This window comes from Caretta caretta, chromosome 1 (assembly GCF_965140235.1).
Source record: "Caretta caretta isolate rCarCar2 chromosome 1, rCarCar1.hap1, whole genome shotgun sequence".
NCBI classification, from domain to species: Eukaryota; Metazoa; Chordata; order Testudines; family Cheloniidae; genus Caretta; species Caretta caretta.
The window spans coordinates 152,448,501-152,473,685 of record NC_134206.1 but is presented as its reverse complement, the minus strand read 5'-3'; the positions used below and the strand labels follow the sequence as shown (position 1 = coordinate 152,473,685).

Sequence of the window (25,185 nt, the reverse complement as noted above, 5' to 3'; positions counted from 1 at the left end):
GGCTGGGGGGGGGAGAGGGCAGTGACTGCAGGAGAGAGTCGTGCGAAACCGCTTGTATGCTTCCGCCTAGGAACCAGACCTGCTGCTGGCCGCTTCCGGGGCGCAGCGCAGTCCATGATGCCAGGAAGCCTGTCTCTGCACCCTAGCTGCACTGCTGACCAGGAGCTGCAGGAGGTAAGTTCACACCCCAACCCTGCCCTCCAATTCCCTGCCCCAGCCCTGAGCCCCCCCAAACCTGGAACCTGTTCCTGCACCCCAAACCCCTCATCCCCAGCCCCACTCCAGAGCCTGCACCCTCAGGCCAGAGCCCTGACCCCCTCCTGCATCCCAACCCCCTGCCCCAGCCCTGAGTCCCCTCCCACATCCTGAACCCATCATTCCCAGCCCCACTCCACAGCCCTCCCCCCAACACTGCAACCCTCTGCCCTAGCCCTGAGCCCCTCCCACACACCAAACCCTTCATTCCCAGCTCTGTTGGGTTGTGGGCATCAACAATTTTCTTCAACTGGGTCCCCAGAAAAAAAGTTTGGAAACCACTGGTTTATGGGTGTGAATAATCCACCATGAGCGATGTAAGTTATACCAAAGTAATTTGTAGTGTAGACATAGCCTAAGTCCCATTCATCCCTCCCCAAATTTGACTTTCTTCCAGAAAATTCCTGCAGCCAAAATAAACTGCATGTTAAGTAGCAAGCATTATGCTAAAACTCTTCTTTGTTTCATAGGATTAAGCTATCATCAGTGTAAACTGGCTCCCCAGGATGCAACCTCTATCGATACCCTGAGGAAGTCATTACAAATGACAGGAAGCTAAAGATAGTAATTGAGACAAACCCCACAAAGAACAGATTTCTGCTAAATTGCTCAGAATGTGGAGGCCCATGCAAATAGACCCAAGGTCAAACAGATTCTTAGGGCTTGTCTACACTATGCAGCTTTTAACGACAAGGCTGTGTTGACACAGCCTTGTCGCTAAAAGTCAGCGTGTGTGAACGCTCTTTTGCCGTATTTTGTCGGCACTTTTGCCGACAAAATAATTCCAGCCCCGCAAGCGGCATAAGCTTTGTAGGCAGGAGAGCGCTCCTGCCAACAAAGCCATGTTCACACAGTCACTTGCGTCAGCAAAACTTTTGTCTTTCTTTGAGGGTGGGCTTTTTAAAGGACCCAAGAAAGACAAAAGTTTTGGCAACAACGGTGCAGTGTAGACATATCCATAGTTACACAAGTGTAAATCCAGGGCAATTCCACTGACGCAAAGGGCTTAACATTAGTGTAACTGAGATCAGAATCCAGTCCATAATCTCCAAATTCCAACAGAAAAAGAAACAAGTTCTTTAGTTTTTGGATGTAGCTATTCCTGTATCCTGTCAGAGCCAGTGAATTAAAAGGTTTCAGAGTAGCAGCCGCGTTAGCCTGTATTCGCAAAAAGAACAGGAGGACTTGTGGCACCTTAGAGACTAACAAATGTATTTGAGCATAAGCTTTCGTGAGCTACATGATGAATATGATGCCTCTGATGAAGTGAGCTGTAGCTCATGAAAGCTTATGCTCAAATACATTTGTTAGTCTCTAAGGTGCCACAAGTCCTCCTGTTCTTTTAGTGAGTTAAAAGTTTTCCTTGTTAAAAATGAAGTGTACTCCTCGTGGATCAGCATCTGAGTTGTTGATACACTGCTTATTGAGTGTTTCAGCCAGGGCTTCTGGACCACAGAGGAAGACGCCTACTCTGGAACTGTTAAGAAAGAACATCACAGTGTGGTAAGTAACTAAGCAGGTATTCAATCCACAACAACATGCGTAGGGTGGGTGAGCAAATGGATCATTTGATCTGCAGCTGACAGCCATTAAAGGCACTAAAATAGAACCTTGTATTATAATATGAGCTACTTAATATTAATACTTTTAACATCTCTTTAAATCTTCACAGTGCTCTTGAAACAGGAACTAATTTATCCTCCTAAAACCCGTGAGGTAGACAGGCAAGATTTATAACTGCTTTTAAAACAGATGACGGGCTAAATCCTGGTCCTCCAGAAGTCAATGGCAAAATTTCCACTGATTTCAATGGAGTCAGAATTTGGTCGAGAGAAATTGAGACAGAGAGGTTAAGGCTCAGATTCTCATAAGCAGCCTCTAATTTTGCTGCTTCCAGTTTTGGGTTCCCAAATGCAGCCCATCCATCTTAAGGCCTGGTTTTCAGAAGCATTAATCATTGACTTCAGTTGGAGTTACAGATGTTTCTAAAACCAGCCCTTCCATGCATGAAGTTTAACACCCAAAATTAATGGACATTTTTCAAAATGTAGGTCTAAAGTGGTTTGGCCAAGGCTATCCAACATTTCAGTGGCAGAGCTGAGATTAGAATTTGGGAGTTCCTGGCTCTGAAGTCCATATTCAGTCTCTTGGATCACTTTGCCTCTCAAATATTACCAACATAAGGAGTAAGACAATTTTTTTATGGCAGCTAGTTTGAGGTAGTCCATAGAAACTATAGATCTGAACTCTGGTTTACCTTGGGTGCTGACTTGCAATGGTTTTGAACTCATTTTCCCAGTTGGGTCTGCCATAAAAGGTTTTCTGTTTCAGACCCGTAATCACATCTTTCTCTTCATCATGGTGTACTGTAAAATGAGTGGCCTATGGGAAAGGAGACAAAGACTTTAGGGAACAGTGTAAGGAGAAACTTAGAGATGGATACTTTAGCATAAGTTTAGAAAGTTAGCCCTATTAGCATGCAGTGGGATTATCTGCAGGCCAGAAGAGCTCCTCCTGGATGTGGAATTTATGTTTGATCTCAGGGCTTGAAAATATTAATCCTTAAAGCAAGTAATTAGCTTTCTGTTGTAGTGAACTGCCTGATTTAGGTTCTTTGATGGTACTGTAAGGACAAGATTCTCCCCCCCATTTATACTGGTGGGGTCCCATTCAGGTTGCACCGGTATGTCTGAAGGGAACGTGTGTCCCTGTGAAATCTTTTCTCTTCTCTCTATGTAATTTCCATCTACATCAACAGAGTTAAGTGCATGATTCAAAGTTCACAGAAGTCAATGGAAAGACTTATGTTTACTTCAGTAGGATATGGATTAGGCCCTAACAGAATTACTAGTTATATTTGGGGAAAGAATTAGAGAAGTGACTTATTCGGAACCAAGAGGTATACAACCTTACTTCTCTTCCCCACATCTAAAAGCGTGACAACTTCCCGCCCCCTCCACTCACAGAATTTTGTGTGGGTGGAATATAAGTAGAGTGAAATATAATCAAAAGAATTAAAATAAGCCTCTTTCCTGACTGACTCACCCATTTCTCAAGTATCCAATGGAAGGTTTGGGACCTTGGTCTCCCAAAACCAGTCTATATTGTCCTATCCCATAGGGAGATGCAAAAGAGCCAAGAAACTTCTGAAGGAAATGTGTTGCCACTGGCTGAGTCCCATTACTGTGCACTAGCTGGAGTTACTGCTCAGTTGCAGGTTTCAGAGGAACAGCCGTGTTAGTCTGTATTCGCAAAAAGAAAAGGAGTACTTGTGGCACCTTAGAGACTAACCAATTTATTTGAGCATGAGCTTTCGTGAGCTACAGCTCACTTCATCAGATCACTTCATCATCACTTCATCAGCTCACGAAAGCTCATGCTCAAATAAATTGGTTAGTCTCTAAGGTGCCACAAGTACTCCTTTTCTTTTTGCTCAGTTGCAGAGAGACAAGCTCTCTTAAGGGAGACCACAGGTCCCAAGGAGGAGGGCTAAACAATCCCCGAGCCCAAGGAGAGAGACTTTATTTCCAGTGTATTTGTATTGAATAAATTAGAACCTGAGGAGGGGAATTTTATCTCACATTCTTTTAGACTGGGTGGAGTTCTTAAGCAACCCTGAGAGAAGAGAACCTGAGACAGGGAGAGCCTGCAGCACTACACTAGGTCAAGGGGGGGCGGGGTGCCAGAGGGCGGACAGGCCCTATGACAGGGCAATGTTGGGTTTTAAGCACTATTACCAAGGCTAAGACTTTAGTCATGAGTATTTTTAGTTAAAGTCTGAAACCAGGCAGTAAACAAAAATTCATGCCTCGTGACATGTCCATGACTTGTACTATATACCCTGGGTTTAAATCTTGGGTGCCCTGGATGGGGGAGATCCAGGGGGACATTGTGTACTCTGGGGCAGGGGACTCCACGGGTGCTCTGGGGCAGAGGGTGGCCCGGGACTACCACTGGTATTTCGGGGGGGGGGGGGGGGGGGAGGGCGGTGGCACGCAGCCCGTGACTGCCACTGGTGCTGGGGGGGAAGGGGGCACAGCCCATGTCCCTGCAGTCAGTCACATCAGCTGCTGCAGAAGTCATGGAGGTCCCGGAAAGTCACAGAATCTGTGACTTCAATGAGAGACTCACAGCTTTAACTATAACCAATAGAAATTCTATTTTTAGCATATGGAAACTTCTCAGTTGGCCATAGGTTTGTGCAACTTTTCTTTCTGACAATATCCTTCTAAAAATAAAATCCCTGACAGCCATACAAGGGCCAGGAGAATGGTACAGCTCCTTTTTGAATGTTTTTACCTTCATAGAAACAAACCAACCACCCCCAAATGATGTTAAAATAATAAAAAAAATCCATGACACTTAAGGGACTGACATTTCCCCAGAGTGGTTACCTGAGATTCATCCCAGCCTGTTAGGTAGATGTTGTAACTGAGAAATCCTGCATTGTCCCTCTCCTGCATTTGATTCTCCAGAGACTGCAAGAGGTCAGCAAACCATTCAAAGGCATGAGTGTCTCTGCAGAGCCAGTAAAAATAGATCTGAAAGAGACAGAATTAAACTCTTATCTTCTGTATGCACTTACGCATTTCCACATCCATCATGTTTGCTGATTCAAATGGGGATTTTTAGAGGCACGGTTTACTGGTGGTTTAGAAATTCCCCTTGTGACTAGAGTTGATAGGAAGTTCATCTGGCATCATAACTGTTTGGAGGCTGGAAGAGCTGTGGGGCAGAGTTAATGATTATGTGAGAAGGGAAACAGTTCCCCCTTTTCCCTCCACCAGTGACCTATTTACAGTATCATGCTGCCTCTCCATCCCTGCTCCCTCAGAGTAGCAATTTGTTAAGCCATTCAAAAATGACTTGGAAGAAAACCTGTCTCCAACTGTGCAGCCAATGAGGCAGTAGGCAGCAGAACTGGTCCAGTTCCTCTACCCAAGGGGAGGGGGCAGAGGGGATGTGACCTCAGGTGCACAGAGGAACTGTGGGGGCTCCCTCTGCCCCAACACATAGGGCAATTTCAAGACCAAAGGCACGGCTGGTGGACCAGCGACTACTTAGTTCCATTGACCTAAAATCCCACCCTGCCCTGAGAGAGGAGTGCAGCACATGCCAACGCTATTGGAACCCGAAGCTGGCAACAGTGTAATAGAAGTGGTGAAGTGCCTTTATTGCTGCCTTCCTCAGTTCAGTGGAAAGCTACTGGGTGTAGCCCACCTTCCCTGTGCTGAATTTGGCCCATAGGCTTGTCACTGCTTCTTCTGTCATCTCTTGAGTTGCGAACAGAGGAGAAGCAAACAGAGGAAGTTCGGCTGGGGGGGGGGGGAGTTCCCACAGAGTTTTTTGCCCTTCAGGCTTCTGGGAGCAAGAAATACAACATCTGAAGAGGCTCTTAGAAGGAAGACAATATGGATAGTGAGCGATCAGCTGTTGTGACCTGCACAGGATATGCCATGTTTGTCTTTCTCCCAGAGGATAGAAGTGACTTTGTCTGTACGAAGTGCAAGCTAGTCTCTGTATTGGAAGAGAAGGGTAAAGGACTAGAGACCCAAGTATCAACCCTACATTGCATCAGAGAAAATGAAGACTTTCTGGATAGAAGTCAGCGCATGAGCATACTGAAGAATCAGAGAGGGCAGTGCAGAATGGGGAAGAAAATTGGCAGCATGTGACCTCCAGAAGAAGAAAGAAGAGAACTCATGTACCCGGAATGCAGATAGAGGTAAGAATCCATTTTCAGGCTCTCTGCACAGGTACTATGGTGGAGAATGGTTTCGAAGAGTCATCTGAGGGAAGGGAGCAGAGGGAGACCCCATCGGCCGGAAGGCATGGAATGCATTGTCCTAGGGAAGGGGTTTCCACGACTACCACTCCCAAGAGGAGGGTTGTGGTGGTCGGGGACTCCCTCCTCACGTGAATGGAGTCATCTATTTGCCATCCAGACCGGGAAACTCAAGAAGTGTGCTGCTTGCCCGGAGCTAGAATTTGGGATGTGACGGAGTGTCTGCCGAGACTGATCAAGTCCTCGGATCGCTACCCCTTCCTACTTCCCCACATGGACACCAATGATATTGCCAGGAAGGACCTTGAGCAGGTCACTGCAGACTATGTGGCTCTGGGAAGAAGGATAAAGGAGTTTGAGGCACAAGTCATGTTCTCGTCCGTCCTCCCTGTTGAAGGAAAAGGCCCAGGTAGGGAACATCGAATTGTGGAGGTAAATGTGTGGTTACGCAGGTGGTGTCGGAGAGAGGGCTTCGGATTCTTCGACCATGGGATGTTGTTCCAGGAAGAAGGATTGCTAGGAAGAGATGGGATCCACCTATCAAAGAGAGGGAAAAGCATCTTCACAGGCAGGCTTTCTAACCTAGTGAGGAGGGCTTTAAACTAAGTTCGCCGTGGGATGGAGACCTAAGCCCTGAGATAAGTGAGGAAGTGGGATACCAGGAGGAAACACAAGGAGGAGGGTGCAACGGGGAGGCCTCCTGATTCATACCGAGAAAGCAGGGCAATCATTCATTGGGAAGGTTTTGTACACCCAGGGGACATACCTTTTTGAGTCTTAGATTGGTTGCATCATTGCAGTATTTGTACCAGACAGACTTGAGTACAGATGCAAATGGAGTGACCCCTATTCCAGCTCCAACAAGCATCACAGTTTCATAACTGAATACATCTTCACTAGCTGTGCCAAAGGGGCCATCCACAAGTATCCTAAAAGAAAGAGTACAATTAATAATATAAAAATATCATCTATATATCTATCACCACACACAAAAAGTGTGGGCTCGAGTCTTCCCTATAGCCAAGTACCACTTGGTAAAGGGTAGGGTGGGGCACTGTAAAACTAGTTACAGCTCCCTGATTCTGTGACACCCAGCCCCAGTCTGACATAGAGCAGTCTAGGGGCTGCTCTAATTTACACCAGTGAAGGGTTGGTAAAATGGAGCTCTCCCCAATTAAACCCCCTTGCTGGTGGTGGGAAAGACCAGTGGCACAGAAGCTGTTTCTACTGATTTCTACTGAAAAGTGTGGAGTTTTCGTCCACTAGTGGAATTCTGCACTGATCACTTATAGCCAGAACCAGAGCCTGAGAATCTGGCCCATAAATTTAAGGTTAAGGTTGCTCAAGTGCATTTTCCATTGACAGAATACCTAGATTTTGGAGTCAGTCACCAGATTCACCTCCTCAAAAACACTTGTCCCAGTTCAGCAAAATGTGCATTTTAAGAAAACTGATTTTTATGAGCAGGCATGGAATGAAAATTTAGAGGGTAGCCATCAGCCAGGATGGAGGGAGTCAAGGAATGTGTGACGCATGCCGCCAAAGAGAGTAGGTCTAATTTTAGGCCTAGCAAACTTGATATAACAATGTCCCTTTTCAGAAATTATCATGGAGATTGCACATACTTTGGCAATTTCCATGCTTCTTGAAATTCTTTTTTGTCACATCCACAGGCACTGGACAAGCCCTCTGTCCAGTCTCCTACAATACGGATGTGAATGCTGAAGTAATCCTCTTCAGGGGCAGAAGTCAGTGTAAAAGGGTGCCACTCCAGATGAGACACTGTGGGACATTGGACAAAAATGTACTGCCCAACTTCCATCTTGAAGCCCTTTTTCATCATCTGGAGCTCAAATGTTTTGAAGGGATGATTGACCACCTAAGGGCACAAAATACAAAAGGCTGTCAACAGCTGCACTGTTAGCCCCATCCATTATCACCACATCCATCACCATCACACATCATATTTCACTGTGAGAGCAAATTAAACTGGTCAAACTGTCTTTCAAAGAACACAGGACAGTCTGAGGAACAGCATCTGACAGCTGGACAGGAGGCTGTAGAACGGTCTAAGTTGTTGATAGAAACATTTTCATACCATTCTTGTGACTATTATTTATCATTTAACACAAACTGTTATAGGGCAGCCAGATACATCTAGTACATTGTCGGGGTTGTGTATGTGTGTGACTAATTCCAGGTGCAGTTTGTCAGTGCCACAGAATGGATCACATGTTCATGAAGTTGTGGGGTGGAGGTTAGCACACTGGCAGGACATTGGATTGACAGCACTGGAAACTGAAGCCTTCCGTGTATACCCACATGGGAGTTATAGCATGGGCATTTGCCTTGCCCCTATGGTTTTTTAAGCCTACCTGGAAATGACCATCTTGAGGCGCAAGACAGTAATTCAGTCTCTATGACTATTTAACATTGACCTCTCTGCTGAGTCTGCCAGCAATTTTCAGGAGAGGTTTGGAGAAGGAGATCTAGTCTATTGGCTAACTTCAGAACTGGCTAGCTTTGTAATTATTTGTATTACTGTAACATCTAGAGGCCCAACTGAGAGAGGACCTCATTGTGCTTGGCACTGTACAGACACATAGCGAAAGACATTTCTTGCCCAGGAGAACCCACAGTATAAGCAGACAAGACAGATAAAGGGTTGGAGAAAGGAAGTATCATTATTCCCATTTTGCAGGTGGGCAACTGAGGCACACAGAGATTCAGAGTAACATTTCTAAAAGCACTTAAATAAATAGAAGTGCAGCTGTGCTGCTGAAGGGACCCATTTTGGTTAACAGCATCCAGAACACTTCCCAAGGGTACTTTCTCTAATAAACGCATCCTGGTGTGGGGAAGTCCATGCCTTTTCCTGCAGACACAATACTGTATTCTCGACTACTGATAGCAAGTAATGGGAAGACTGAGGAACATTTTGCCCAAGATAAACACATAACATTGATACACACCTTTGTGATTACCACCTTCTGCTGTGATCGCCAAAATCGCACCAACCTCTCAAAGAAGTACAAAATCATAGGAACCACTACCCACTTCCATGTCTGTTAGCAGAACAAAGATAAGAAGAAAATGAGAAGGGGAAGCAACATATATGTTGATAAGATATTTTACATAAAATACTGGCGGCTTTATACACACAGACATTCATTTCAGTGAATTGATGCTCTTCATCACTCAGTCTGGGGAACCTGATACATCACATCAAACCTTCAAAACAACTTCCTCCTTTGAGAGTGGATTTTCCCTCTAGCAAGTGTTGCAGATGGATTTACAATCTGCTACCATACAGCTGGCTAGTTATAGAACAGGATTCTCCTGTGGGTGGTCCTTCCCCTTTGGCTAAAGTTCAGAGTGACTGAGCACAGTATGGGTTAATAGGTATATATTTTTTTCTTTCGAAGTAGAGTCAGGGTGCAGGATAGAGATTCTTAAATCCCAACGTGAGGATCAGAAGACTGGAAGAACAAGAGGCCTACATTTGGTGGATAGGATTTTCTGAAGTGAAGAGTTTAGAGTCATCAGGTGTACTTTCTCTGGAAACTTCTGAGGTTAATTTGAATTGGTCAATTCTAGTTTCAAAGCAGAGGGCTTGGATTTTTCAGGCTTTATATGAAGGAATAAGTATAAATAGTCTCAGGATCCAATCACTTTCTTAGTTCAGCATTTATTTTCTCTTGACTTTTGACTCTTCATGCACATACAGTATGTAAAACTAAGAGTACATTATACATTAAAAAGGTTAGTAAAAAAATCATAAGAATAAATTAATACCTGGTATAACCACACTGATTGAAATGGAGCTACACATGCAATCAGTTTGGCACATTTAAACTATGTGGGTTTGTAAACTGGTGGTTATGTGACCTCTGATGGGATCTGGGTGATGAGTTCATTTCAAAAATATTTTCAAAGAAATGGGACTGTCAGGTTGAGTAGCAAGCCCTGGAATATTATGACATTTAAAAAAATTCCATTATGATCTAACAAGTTTGAAAAGCAATCAAGAACCAGCTGAGTTTAGACTTGCCCCTCATGAACATAATGGAGCAAATTCTGCTCTCATTTACACACATGCAACTCCATAGCTTTTACTCAGAAAATGAGTCTGCTTTTGTCACAAAAGTACTTTTAATAGTGACCCAAAACACTAGGAAATAAGAGTCACTCAGCACATTAGAACTATAATGCTGACCCTCTCCTGGTGATTATACTCTCAGTTGATTATGCTGAACAGTGCCTTCTCTTCACATCTGGATCTAAATCTGTGGTAGTCTTCCTTCATCTTCACAAGACAGTGGTTCCTACTGATAGATTTGGATGGAACCTGAGATCTAGTCAAGGAATGCAGCTGCACAGTTGGCGATCACGTGAGTGCCAGAAGCTTTGGTAGCACAATAAGATCGCCAGTGACAGACATGAACTGAATACCCAACTGAACAGACATGAACAGACAGACTACTTTAAGGATCTAGCTAGTGATCAGTCCAGATGATGCTGGGTCTCTCTGGGGTTTGCCATCATGATGAGGTCTCAGTTGAAAACTCCCTTAAAATGAACATATTATTCTCAACGTTCCTTAAGCCATTGTTTTACATTAATGCATGGTACCTACCTTAATGATACGAAATATTCCCTCTCAATATTATTTCTTATTTGTATTTCAGTAGCACCTAGAGACTCCAATCATAGGCCAGGAACCCCATTGTGCTACACATTGTACAAACATAACAAAAAGACTATCCTTGCCCTGAGGAGTTTGCAATTTTCCCTTTCCTGAGCATGCTAATATATAATTTTGAATAAACCTTGCAAGGTCATGATTATATTCTAGTGAATGGTTCTCATATTTTTTTTGGTATGTCAATCTTGTTCAATATTTTTCCCTTTCCTTTTGCCCATCCTGTTAAATATGAACATTTTAGTTTAGAGATGGTCAGAACCAATACAGGAAACTTAAATTGTCTCTGAAGAAGAGGTATTTGGAGATCCACAGATGGGACCAATATCGGAATTACTGCAGATGGTAGTTCAACCAGCTTGGGAGGCTGGGTTGGTGCTATCATCTTGGATGTGGTCACTCAGTGCTGACTGGCCAGTGTTCTTATGTCAGATGTTTTCCCCAGAAGTTCTTCTTTCCCTGGGTAGCCCACCCAACAATGATATACAACTTGGTGATCTCCAATACCTGGGCCTCCAAGTATCAGCTCAAAAGCGAGACATTTAGGTGATACCCTCCACATGCAGTGGAGTTGGGGAGTCCTTCTTTAGTCTGTCTTTGATTACAATCTGCCATTTCAAAATGTTAAAAAACAAGTGATTTCCCACTGAAGCTCGTGGTTTACTGCATATTTAGATTCAGATGAATCTTTCTATAGTATCTAAACATGTAGTTTCACACAAAAAGTGAAAGATTTTGAAGACTTTCACTACTGTATTTATACTTAAGACAATAGAACATACCATAGGAGGATTTCCAGCAAACTGGGGGATAGGACATGATGGTATTTTTCCCCACTGAGTGAAGTTCTTTTCACATATTTTTGGATCATGCTTTTTCAAGCTCTCAGCTGTCTGTCCACGTACAATACGGCTTGAAGATAATACAAAATGTTAATGTAAATTAAATGATATCTAATACTTATAGTTATTATATTCAACAATTTATTTCTGCACTGTTAATATCCTTTTTTTCTGGTAAGATTCTACTACACTGCTCAATCTGCAGATTTGCTACTAAAATAAGGAGAAAGGGGAGGCAAATCTGTATTGATTTCCTAGGGGAAACCTCCTCACATAAAACATCAAGTGAAGAATTGAGAAATACTACAGTTACAATTTGTAATAACGTGGTTACAAAGGGAATATTTCATTTGTTTAAAAGAAAGCCTGAATTTTCCTTCTGCCTGTTCTATTTCTATCCCTTTGAAATAAAAGGGGTGGAAAGATCAGGATCCTCTGTTTATCAGTGACCATAACTAGAATTACTGCAAACAAACTTCAGCTGTACAAGTCATGTTTGACTTCTCCCTGTCTCTTGGAAGCTGTGGACTAAATCTTCAGCTAGTCAGTCTCTCACATCCTAGCTGGTGCAAAAAAGTCAATCACTATAATGACTGACACCATTTGAGGATCTCCCCCTGACTTCTAGCATCACTTTGGTTATTGTTTTTCCATACACAGATGACATGCAGCTATGAGTTGTATATTTTCCATCACTCAAACTATACTGAGTCTGCCAGTACCTGGTTACTTGTGACATCTATCCATCACACATTAAAGACTAATCTTCCTTCTAGGTGAAAAGTCTTCTGTCCAATATTTCTGATTACCTTTTCATTCTCCTTATACTCAAAAACTTCAACTTTGCTCCTAAGGCCAAATACACTGGAATTATTTTAGTCTCAAGCTGATCCTTTCTTCTAACATCTCTCCTCTCTGTACAACTGCCTACTACCTTGAGATCATAGCTAGAACTTATCCTTTCCTCTACAGAAATCTTATTCCTGCCTTCATCGCCTCCCATTTAGACTACTGAAGTTCTCTCTTGGCAATGTTTCTAATCATTGCTCTCAAAACTTCAAGGTTTTCATTATTGCAAGTTTAATCTATCAAGGTTGTAAGTAAAAAGACAACTTTGACTGATAGTTATTGCTCATTTACCTCCTATTGTAAATAGAGACAAAAAGATACCACTGCGTTGTAACTACTGACAAGTGTTGAATTTTAAAGAGAGGTGTTACTTTTGCTCCAGGAAACATGAACCATTCTTATCCTCTCTTGCTTCATTAGCTTTCTATTCATCCCAGATATTAAAAAAACAAAAATTTCCATCCTAGTTTTCAAAACACGTCCTGGACTTACATCTAACATGTTAACTTCATAGTCACCTTCTCATCTGTTTGCTATTTCTACTCCTCCAGTTGTAATCTCTGTGACAGAGTGTACCAACCCACACTGGGCAAGCAGAGGTTAACCAGTCACTTTGGGCCCAAGAAGTCATGCCCCTGTGTCTCTGCTGTGCATGTCTCAGGTGGCGGGAGCAGATAAAAGGAAGCTGGCCAGCTCAGTCAGGGCTGACTGAGGAGGAGGATGACGTGTGCTGCTTGTTCCAGTAAGCCCTCCAGACTCCTGAGGCGGGTATCCCGGACTACGCTACGGAGAGCACACTGGCTGTGGAGACCAGCTTGGATGCTGAACGTGGAAGACAGGCCCACAAATGGACTTAAGGGTACGAAGTGACCCAGGGAACATATTGGAGGCGATACTGGAGCCCTAAATAGGGAGGTTACCGGCTTCACAGGGCCCTGGGTCAGAACCCGGTGGAATAGGGTGGGCCCGGGTTCCCCTGCCATGCTGGCAGGTGGGCATTATTGCTGGAGACCCCAGCCACAGACTGTTCATTTGTTCTGCCTCAGCCAGGGGGATGAAGCCCTGATTGCGATTGTTTGCCCCCGGCAGGAGGCCCAGAGCCTACAGACCGTTCATTTTTTCTGCCCTGCCTAGGGGGCCAAAACCTCTTTGTGGTTATTAATCCCAGCTAGGAGGCTGAAAAGCTACAGACTGTTCATTTGCTCTGCCCTGCCCAAAGGGCCGGAGTCCCTGACTGTGTTTGTCTGGCCCAGTTGAGAGTTGTGACGACTTTGACAGGGTGTATCAACCGTGCACTGGGCAAGCGGAAGCACCCCTCCCTCCGATGGATGCACAGAGCCCCTGTAACAATCCCTTTTCTGGACTTCTCCCTGGGGTCATTCACAGTTGAGGGAGGAAGTGTTTTTGCACAGTCATCGTTACTGACCATTTTAAAAGAACTCTTTCCCATCTTCTGGACCACTCAATTTCTCTTTTAAAAGATCACATCAAGAACTTCCTCTTAACTGTAGTTTAAGAGCATGAATTAAGAAATGCTGCTTGTGACTAAATGCTATTTAGCTTTCTGTCCTGCTTTATGCATCTGTTCTATAATTTTAAACAGTAACTGGAGTTTATTTTTCCTAGTACTAAAGTTGCCTCACTTTCACTTTATAACTTCTAAAGCTATTTTGCAAGGGGAAAAAAAGAGGAACGAAATAAACGATTCACAGGGAAAGAATACGCCTGTTTGGAATTTAGGAGCTGTCTCTAAGCCACAACAATTAATGTTTGTCTATAAATAAACCTGCAATCACTGAAATCCAATTTTGAAACATTAATGGACTGCTAATATTAACAATGTTTGGAAAGATAATTCTTTGTTAGATTTAGCACTAAGGCAACAAAAATGTGTTTGTTGTTGTGTTATTTCCTTTGGACAATTTCACGTGGTGCATTATGTTATTCCTTCTAGGAAATAAGACTGAGCTAAATTATAGGAAGAGAAACCCTACACAGGAAAGAACTTTCTAATTAGAAAATCAAAAAGTGAGTATCGGTGAATCTAAATATGACCAGCTTTTGTAAAGATTTATGCATGTGACAACTTGTCTCTGATATGCGTAAGTGTTTGTAGGATTGGGCCAATAATCATAGAATCATAGAATATCAGGGTTGGAAGGGACCTCAGGAGGTCATCTAGTCCAACCCCCTGCTCAAAGCAGGACCAATCCCCAATTTTTGCCCCAGATCCCTAAATGGCCCCCTCAAGGTTTGAACTCACAACCCTGGGTTTAGCAGGCCAATGCTCAAACCACTGAGCTATCCCTCCCCCCCCACTATCACTAATCAAGATAACAGCATCCTAAATCACTAATCAGATACATTACATGTCTCTGTTTGTTGGCCTTCAATTTATAGTACATGAACTACCATTGACAGAATAAGGAGTAATGGTCTCAAGTTGCAGTGGGGGAGGTCTAGGTTGGATATTAGGAAACACTATTTCACTAGAGGGTGTTGGAGCACTGGAATGGGTTACCTAGGGAGGTGGTGGAATCTCGTTCCTTAGAGGTTTTTAAGGTCAGGCTTGACAAAGCCCTGGCTGGGATGATTTAGTTAGGGATTGGTCCTGCTTTGAGCAGGGGGTTGGACTAGATGACCTCTGGAGGTCCCTTCCAACCCACATATTCTATGATTCTATGTATCTTGTAGTGTATGCAGTGAATGTTTACAAATACTTACCCAGCTCCATGAATGACAAGTCCAATAAAGAAGATGACAAAGAGATGGTGGGTGTACCAAAATACTTCAAAATAGGACCTTCGAATGGTTTTAGTGGATGATGTGATGATTAATATAAGGGCCAATGTAATGATGACACCACTGAGACCTGCCAAGTACGTGAAAGCTACATATAGGCCACCTTCGGGGTTCTGTGAAATAAACACACATAGGGGTTTCAATGAAGACAAATTTATCAAAATTGAATTGGGCACCATCAGTCTTTTTCATTTCAGAATCTTTAAGGAGATGACATTCTGTAAGAAACAGCATGGGAATAGTTAAAGTGTCAGCAGTGATCAGAAGTTGATAGGAAAAAGGGAGGGGGATAGAGGAAGTCATCTGGGGTCTTTGAGGACGAGAGTAATGCAATCACACTTATTTATACTATATTTGAAGTTTTTGGTTAGGGATACATCCAAACCCCATCCATGTCACCAGAGCTGTAGGCATGTCTAGAAGGCTACTAGAATTGGGCTGGGTTACAAGATGATGTTCTGGGACACCGTGGTTACAGCATGTTAAAAAACAGTCAAAGTAGTAGAGTTGACTGACAATTGGAAGAAGCCTTTTGAGCCTCAGAAGCTTCAACCTGAACCCACCATTCATCCACACTGGGGTGAAATCCTGGTCCAACTGAATCAATGGGAATTTTGCCATTGACTTCAGTGGAGTCAGGACTTCACCTCGCAGGTGGCATTTTCAAATGCACCTAAGTAATTTAGGAGCACAAGTCCAATTGATTTTCAAAGGACTTGTGCTCCTAAGTCACTCCAGTGTTTATGCACACCCTATGTCTGCTACACTGCACTTGTACTGAATCTGAGTAAACTAAATGGAAGAGGGAAAGAAAGTATTTTCTACTCATTGGCACATGGAAGTGGGAGTCAGAAATTCTGGGTTCTGTTTCTAGCTCTGCCACTGGCTAGTTGTGTGGGGAAAAAATGTCACTGAAGTCCATTTTCACAGCTGTGTGTCCAAAGTTAGGAGCCTACATCCATATGTAGATACCAATATGAACGTTCTGCTTTTCAGTGGTGCTGAGCACCTGCAGCTATCAATAAAATCAATAGGAATTGTGGGTGCTCAGCAGATGTGTGTGTTTGTGTGTGTGAGAGAGGGGGCGGGGGGGACAACAACAAACAGACCTTAATTGTAGGAATTCAAGTTTGAAGATTTTAATCTTCACATCTCTGTGACTTTCTTAGCCCATCTGTAAAATAGGGGTAATAGTGATGCTTATCTAGCTACCTTGCACAGGCGCAGTTTAATGAATTAATGTTTCTAAAGGACTCAGACTGTTAGAGGACAAATGTGAGCTATTACTGAAGTTCAGCATCACTATTATTAATTATTGCCAAATATAGAGGAATACATTGTGCAGGGTTTGTTCCTGTAATGTGGTTTAAACACAGATTCAGCCTACTAACCATACTGAATAACAAAATGTCCTTGACACAGTTGCATAGGTGAATATTCCCCATGGCAGAGGGTCACTTACCGGAATTTTTTTTCGGACAAAATTCAGATAGGTTTCTTCTGGCTTGTCACCAAGATCAGAGAGAGCAGCTTGAATAGTTCCTTTCGCTTCAACACGTGCATCCACACACCTCTCTACGTTAAATAAGTGTGCAATGGTGTGTATGGCTGTGAGTGACAGAGAAAACAACATGGCTTGTGTTAAGTAAGTGTTATACCATTTCCTGTACAGGTACCTCAGAAAAAGTTTCTGGCTTTTGACCACTAGGGCATTGTCCAAACTACAGAAGAGAACCTTTGCTCTCTATCACCATGTATCTGGGAGACTCGCAATCATCAGTGGATTTTATCCCCACAACTACCCTGTCAGGAAGGAGAGTGTTATGCCCATTTTACAGATGGGGAACTGAGGCACAAGACAGACTAAGTGATTTGAGCAACACAGAAAGTCAAGTGGGGGTGCACGCTCAGCACTTTCTGAAATTCAGGCCCCTTTGAGATGTCTTTAGTCACATTCGAAAATTTGGGCTGAGGGGTCTGATCCTGTAATTGTACAAAACTCAGGCGGTCTGAGCTGTGTTCCCAGCTCTGGCACAGACTTCCTGCTTGACCCTGAGCAAGTCACTTAATCGGTTTGTGCCTCAGTTCCCTTTCTGTAAAATGCCAATAATAATACAACAGCCGTACCTCAGGAAGGGACCACAGCGGTAGTGAGAAGCTCAATGTATTCTTGTTTGTGAGCTGCTCAGATACTGTGATGATCAGCACCATAGAAAAGTCTATGGCGAGTCTACATAACAAGAAGGGGAGAAAGCCCATTTACCCAATCCTTCATATGCAGCTTGTCTTTCTTCACTCTCCTTATTTACTACAATTTACTACAGTTTGGAAACAAGCCTCAGAAAGCATTAAATGCTGGGTACCAATTTTTCTGAGGGCATGGCTGAATACCCTTTATTAAAGAGTAGCCTGCACTGGAATAACAGAGAGTTGTCTTTTGCCACTTCGCTTTCTGCTAGTTTCAGACTAGCATTTGGAAATGGATTTAACCCATGCCATGTGTCATTCTCTTAGTTTAGTGAAATGAGGTACCTGGTCATAAACTCCAGAGACACTGTTTCCATTTGGATTCTGTGCAAGGTGAAATGATAAAGCAATGATCAAGAAAATTCTTAAATACCTACCAGTATGAAGGGCAATCATCCAAGCCACCATTTTGTGAAACGTGAGGTTCCTGTCTAACTGTCTCCTGATACGGGTTGAGCAGCACTTTGGGTTAAAAAAAATGAAAAGTCTTTGCAGATTATTTGTGGTGTGAAGGATATAGTTTGGTAACAGTTGTGACACTGGTTTGCATACTTGAGGACTGATCCAGAGCATACTGAAATCAGTGGAAGTCTTTGGATCAACTGGAGACTATACTTATCTGTGTTCTCCTTCTCTTCCTTGTATTCTTAAACATTCATTACATTGTCCTCTCTTTGCCAGCCATGAAAAGCAATCACCAGGAAACATGATACAAACAGTCTAAGATTAACAGTTAGACATGGAAACAGGACACACCAAATTATTTTTAAGACGTCTGGAGAAAATACAAGCATATTTTTGCAAGAAAGCACTGAAGTCCTGAGTGTTCATGTGTCAAGTACTTTTAGCATTCTGCGTTTTCAGTTTTTATTGATTTTCACTGATAAATTACCAGTTTTTTTATTAAAGGAGTTCAGTTTTTACTGATTTATACCCGTTTATCAATCCACTTAGTATTTTTGGGGTACTTATTTTTGTTAAACACTAAAGCTTTACACAATTGTTGTGTCCTGCAACTATGAGATTGAAGCAGTTCCACAATGTAAAACACAGAGCACACACGGTGGACGTCGGAAAAACCAAACATTTTTAATATTGCGCTATGATTGGCTTACAAGGCTGCCTGCCTATTTCTTTGCATCCCTTTAGTGTGGTGCTCAATTGAAACAATCAATCCTCCACAGATAAAGATATGTAATGCCCTCTATCCACCCAGATACCTCCTTTAGTGCCAGTCTCCTTATGGGTTTGGATGGATGGACCTGGATCCCCACACAGCCAATCCTGCCCTTTTTGTGACTGGCTCCAGACTACTCCCAATATGGCTTCTCCCCCTCCAGGGCTCCCAGAGGAGGGCATGTCACTCCTTATTGGTCAGGCTAGCTCTTCTTCCCAGGCTTTCCCTTGTCAGCCATTTCACTCTGCCCCTTCCTCTGAGCAGACATGCCTGCAATCCTTCCCCAAACCAACAGGGCTCCCTGTTGCTCTAAATAGCCTCACCCCTTCTTGGTTGCCTAGCAGACTTTGAGTCTGCCCTTGGCTCCCCCTTCCTACCAGGGACAGCGTGCCTCTCCCTGAACTACCAGTACACAGAACCCCAGGAACCTAGGTAAGCTCCTTGGGGTTACAGATAGTTAAGATAAAAAGGTAAACATGGGGCAAAAACTCAAATCTATGCCTGAATTACCAACAAGAAAATCAGTGCTTAGAAATTTTCAAGACAAGTAAAGACGGGAGCGAAGAGGACACATTGTGTTGCAAGTACTGCAGTGCTGAGGTCAGTGCACGTGCTGACAGAGCAAAGAAGCATGTTGACAGCAAGCAACACGAGAAGTTTAAAGAAGAAAGCGAGCTTCAGGATAAACAGTCAATATCAGAAGCTTTCACCAGGGCTTTAATGAAAGAGAGGACACAGCACGATTGTGTCAACGAATTTGTGCGTGCTCTTTGTTTTGCCGGACAACACTGTTAATAGCAGAGGGGCCTATTGGTGACTTTGTGCAACAATACAGTCCAGTAGCAAAAACTCTTCCTAATGAGTAAGTATTGGAAAGAAAAATGATGATGCTTTAGTATCTAAACTGATGGAACGAATTGATGGAAAAGTGGAATCTAGTCTGATTTTTGACAAGTCTCCCAATGCTTTGGACCATCCAATTCTTGGCCTTTTGTTTTCATTTTTTTATTTCAAAGCAGATGTAAGCAGAGTCAGAATGAGCTCTACCCGACATCTGGTGGTGAGCTGTGGAAAAGGACTTCAGGGGCTGATCTCGTTTGCATGGGCATTCTCGTTTGCATGGGCACACCCACCCTGCCTATCATATGGACTGCTTGCTCAAATGGTCACTTTGGCTGCTGTGGGATCCCCAGTCTCTCTGTTGTTGGGGCAGGAGTAATAAAGCGTTGTTATCCTGCTTATGTGAATCAAGGACAGTAGAACTGTACTTGGCATTTTATGATGGAGGGACTCGCCCTCAACTAAGTAGCACTCGCTAGGCAAGGGACGTGGGTTCCAAAACCCAGTGAATTGAGAGAAGCTGCATACAGTAATGTGTACCTAGTAGCGTGGATCCCTTCTGAGGGCCCTAAACACTGCTTTGATCCCTCTTCTTTTCATGGTGTAATAACAGAGCTAATTTTGGCTCCATTGGGAGTCTTGTTACATGCTGCAGAGCTACAATCACCGATACCTAGGTCTAATAAGCATTAAACCTACTTTGGGCTAGTGGTGCATCAGCACTGAGGCTCCTCTACTACCAGCTAAAAATCACTGAGTGCTGAAATCACTGAAGAGCTGAAGTTGCTGAGAGCTGTGTTAAGTGTGTGTGTGTGTGGGGGGGGGGGGGGGGGGGGCTGAAGACAAGTTGGTGGGCGGCTGGCAAAGTGGAGTGGACAGCTGGAGCGGAGTGGAGCAGATAGCAGGGTGGTTGGTGGAGAGGTGTGGCTGGCGGTGAAGACTGCAGCAGAACCCCATGGAGAGGCATGGCACTCGGCTGTCGACCCAAGCAACGGAGCATATAAGATGCCCCCCATACCTCCCTTCACTTCCACCCAGGCTAGGAGGTAAACTCTGCAGATGAACTTCTGAACTCTGGGGGGGGGCTGCACTGACCAAGGACAGAAGCTGGGGGAGGGGGGTGACTATTGGGTTGCTGGACTTAAGATCCTAAGGGGAAAAGGACGCTGCCAAACTTACTTGGGGGTGGGTCTTTTGCTTATGGTTGGTGTTATGAATCCTGTTTGTGGTGTTTCCCCAACATAATGGTGCATTGTTTCCCTCCTTTGTTAAAAGGCTTTTGCTACACTCAGACTCTGTGCTTGCGAGAGGGGAAGTATTGCCTCTTAGAGGCGGCCAGGGGGGTGGGTATGTAATTGTCCCAGATCATTAGGTGGGGGCTCGAGCCGGTTTTGCATTGTGTTTTGAAATGGTACCCCTAGATACTGAACCCGGCCCTTGTTGCTGCCAACTCTGACAGGCAGAAGGGTTACACAAAATAAACCCACACTGTTTTGTGTTGGCTGTGACATTCATCCCCTCTGCTGATAGTTATTGGTGCATCGGCAAAAGAGCTGACAGAAGTGTTTCCAGAAGTCACCTACTACAGGACAGGCCTAACAAAGAAAATAACAGAACGCCACTAGCCGTCACCTTCAGCCCCCAACTAAAACCCCTCCAATGCATTATTAAGGATCTACAACCTATCCTGAAGGATGACCCAACGCTCTCTCACAAGTCTTGGGAGACAGGCCAGTCCTTGCCTACAGACAGCCCCCCAACCTGAAGCGAATACACACCAGCAACCACATACCACACAACAGAACCACTAACCCAGGAACCTATCCTTGCAACAAAGCCCGTTGCCAACTGTGCCCACATATCTATTCAGGGGACACCATCACAGGGCCTAATCACATCAGCCACACTATTAGAGGCTCGTTCACCTGCACATCCACCAATGTGATATATGCCATCATGTGCCAGCAATGCCCCTCTGCTATGTCATTGGTCAAACTGGACAGACTCCACGTAAAAGAATAAATGGACACAAATCAGATGTCAAGAATTATAACATTCATAAACCAGTCTGAGAACACTTCAATCTCTCTGGTCATGCGATTACAGACATGAAAGTTGCGATATTACAACAGAAAAACTTCAAAACCAGACTCCAGCGAGAGACTGTTGAATTGGAATTCATTTGCAAATTGGATACAATTAACTTAGGCTTGAATAGAGACTGGGAGTGGCTAAGTCATTATGCAAGGTAACCTATTTCCCCTTGTTTTTTCCTACCCCACTCCCCCCCCCAGACGTTCTTGTTAAACCCTGGATTTGTGCTGGAAATGGCCCACCTTGATTATCATATACATTGTAAGGAGAGTGATCACTTTAGATAAGCTATTACCAACAGGAGAGTGGGTGTGGGGGGAGAGAAAACCTTTTGGTTTGTGTGTATAAAAAGATCTGTTGTACTTTCCACAGTATGCATCCGATGAAGTGAGCTGTAGCTCACGAAAGCTTATGCTCAAATAAATTGGTTAGTCTCTAAGGTGCCACAAGTACTCCTTTTCTTATTTCAGATGTACCAACTAATTTGGGAAAATGTGGCCACAGCTAACACAGAGTCTGCTTCCTACATGACTAAGTTTGCACAGGAGATTAAACTCAATCAGAAAGTGGAGCTGCTACGTATTACCTGTCCTGTTCATCTGATTAATGTTGCACTGTCAGTAGCTACTGCTACAGGAGAAATGGAAGATGTGACATCTTGCATCATTGGATTCGCGGCCATTTTCAAGCATGCACACACGTTGAAGGCTTTGTTTGACACCAGTGCAAGACGAGTGCAGTGTCGGGTGCTGATTACTACGCCTGTTGTGCCACATCAGTAGATGAGCTTGTATTTCACTGCCGGTCATGTAAATAACATGTGCACTGTGCTACTGCCTCTCCTAGATCAGCTTGGAGTTTTGTTGGTTCTAAAGCAGAAACTCTGAAGTGACTGGCAAATAACCAAAATGATCACCAGATTCTGCGCACCAAGTTAATGTTCATGGTTGAAAACTTGGAATCACTGTGCGACACACAGAAAACACTGGAATTTTCCTCGGATTACTGCCAACGTGTTTGCCAGTACAGACATTTACTGGATCCTGACAACTAAAATCTCAGCTGGAGTGAGCACAAAAGCTGCAGGAGAAATATACGATGACAAAAACCCAGCTGTTTCTAGAAATCCTTCGCCCCCAGAATATGAGAACCAAACAAGCATTCAAAACCTTCCACACAATGCTCAGCCGGAAATGGGAGATGACTGTGTCTCAATCTGAATCCCGAAGTGTTTGGTGCTGAAGATTCTTTTTGGAATGTCATCCTGTTGTTGCACCCCTTCCTCAAGGCAAATTTTGCAGCAGACTATGACCATTTTGCCAGAGTGTTTCAACCATTTGCCACTAAACATGAAATTTCAAAGTTGAAAGGGTAATTTACTACTTTCATGTACTTGCCTAACCCTGACAATGTGAAACTCGATGTGCTGGTGTTTTGGAACAGTCATCAAGATGCCGTGTCACTTTGCTAAAGTTGGGAACTGTAAGCTTTGAGTGTACCCACTGGATCTGTTGATGCAGAGAGCTTATTTTGAAAGTTGGACTACCTCCAAGACAGCAAGAGGTTCAACATGAGTGAGGATACTTTGAAGAAAATTATACAAGCATATGCAAACAAGGATTTCTGGAAAAACTACTAGCTCTGAGAGAGACAAAATAAACCTTTGTACATAAAAACAAACCAAAAAATTATAACATTTTTCTACGGTATAATCAAAAAATTCTCTTCTTTTTTCCCCTGATTTTTAATTTTTTTTATTTTTAACCCGATTTCATTTCAGTTTCAATGTTTGGAAAATAAACACTGAAAAATTCTTGGATTTTTTTTAAACAAATAAAACTGAAGACGTGGACGAAGTACGTTACAGCTAATTGGGAGGACACCTTACAATTCTGTACCAATAAAGCAGGGTTGATCTCATATACCTTCCAGGAATAAAACAAAGAGGGGTTGGGGACAGAAGGAATGTGGGAAAGGGAGAGGAAAAAAAAATATCAGGGTAGGTTAATTTCTGATGCAACATCATTGACTTCAATGGAATTACACCAGCAATGAATTTGGTCCTCCACACCAGTCCATTTCTCGATCTATCATGGACATCCACTATACTAATAAAGGTAGTTTCAGACTAGCATTTGGAAAATGATTTAACCACACTTCTCTTGTCTGACTATTTGCTAGCTGTTACAGTAACCTACATTAGGGGACGAATCCTCCTCACACACTACTGCTACCCTGCTGACTTCACCAGTCACACGGTGATAAACTGACGGGAGAGACTGGCCTTCCAATACTTTATTTTAAATACATAATTGGAAACGCTGTTAAAAAAACCCCAGTGTAATAGAAAATTGTTGCTCCTGGATGCCTGTCTCTAGACTGTACAAAGAGGAACTTTGAACTCTTTAGCTTCCTGTTTTAAAAGGCCAATCTGTGAAGCACAGCGATGGCTGTACAGTGTTTCCCTGTTTGATGGAATACATGTTGATTCAATAAAAGAAGCAGAATTCCTGCCACTTGATGTACATAGAGAACTCAATTATTCTTTCAATTATACATTAACATTTCTTTTGTGGGTTTAGGGAAAGGTTTCCGTCGCAGTGTTATTGAACTATCACCTTTTAAAAAAAACAAACAAATAAAACCACTCCTCCACCCCAAACCCCTGTGAAGCTTCGGGTGGCAAGAAACCCACTCTTTAGGAAATTTTTCAGTCACAAAATAGGATATAGTCATACTTTCTGTAGTAATCGTTATGCCGCTGACATCTCCTGAATGCAATTAATTTAAAAAAAGACTGACAGCAGGTAAGCTGCAGGATTCCCCAGCCTGCTCCAATCTAGGACTGCACAAAATTTGCATAAGATAAAAAAACCCCTTCTTCCTGTCATAACTTTCTTATGACTAAGTATCTCAAATTAAATAAATTCCAACTGCCCTAGGAGTCCTCCTGTACAATCTCCCTCTGTAGGGCCCTAGCTCCCTCCTCAAGGCATCTAATCCAACCCAGTCATGGGGACAATTCACAAGTCCCACATGCCTCACTGAGAAATGAATCTGCAGGGTCCCAACACTTGTTAACTGGGTGTAGCAGCAAGAAACTCCCACCACCTGGCTACAGCAGCCAGCAGAGCAGCAGGATTTGCCCCAACCATTGAACAACAGAGGAGAGACAGCTTTACACGGACACAAGACAAGATGAGCTGCACATCTCAAGGAGTGAGCAGTTTAGTGCTCAAAGCAGAAGGTCCAATTTACAACTAAACCCTTGTCTTATTGGAATTAATTTCATGATTTCTTTAACACCAGGAGTTGGCTTTTAATCTTGATTGATACTAGCTAATCTGTCTGTTCAGGGAAAGAACTACCACAGGAAAATAATTTTACATTAGGACAATAATACTTACTGTTCAGTTTTTACATAAGTGATGGGGATGTAACCAGTCTCCACTCCATTTACACCATTCCAGTGATGGAAGGGGAATAGAGCAAACCAGAGAATCTGGCCCCATGAATTCAAATTCCACCTCTTTCACAGGCTGATTTTAATATTTCTATGCGCTTTGCAACAACTATTAAACAGAAGGGCACC

The 25,185-nt window shown here is 43.4% G+C and overlaps 1 protein-coding gene and 1 long non-coding RNA gene across 2 annotated transcripts in view; one reads left to right on the top strand and one right to left on the bottom strand.

The window, feature by feature from the left end:
• Positions 1–400: 400 nt before the first annotated feature.
• Positions 401–25,185, bottom strand: part of CYBB (cytochrome b-245 beta chain) — a 33,956-nt gene continuing 9,171 nt past the window's right edge. The window contains exons 4-13 of the mRNA XM_048864153.2: positions 17,860–17,944; positions 16,698–16,843; positions 15,158–15,348; positions 11,525–11,654; positions 9,013–9,105; positions 7,666–7,919; positions 6,807–6,969; positions 4,650–4,796; positions 2,513–2,637; positions 401–1,732 (exon numbers count right to left, since the gene is read on the bottom strand). Of these exons, the coding sequence (XP_048720110.1) occupies positions 1,606–1,732; positions 2,513–2,637; positions 4,650–4,796; positions 6,807–6,969; positions 7,666–7,919; positions 9,013–9,105; positions 11,525–11,654; positions 15,158–15,348; positions 16,698–16,843; positions 17,860–17,944 (1,461 nt within the window). The 3' untranslated portion in view covers positions 401–1,605. The remainder of the gene's footprint in view (positions 1,733–2,512; positions 2,638–4,649; positions 4,797–6,806; positions 6,970–7,665; positions 7,920–9,012; positions 9,106–11,524; positions 11,655–15,157; positions 15,349–16,697; positions 16,844–17,859; positions 17,945–25,185) is intronic.
• On the top strand, positions 1,686–24,118 carry LOC125642666 (uncharacterized). Its single transcript, XR_007358465.2, has 4 exons — positions 1,686–1,758; positions 13,095–13,292; positions 14,388–14,461; positions 22,064–24,118. It is a non-coding gene; the product is annotated as an uncharacterized LOC125642666 (long non-coding RNA).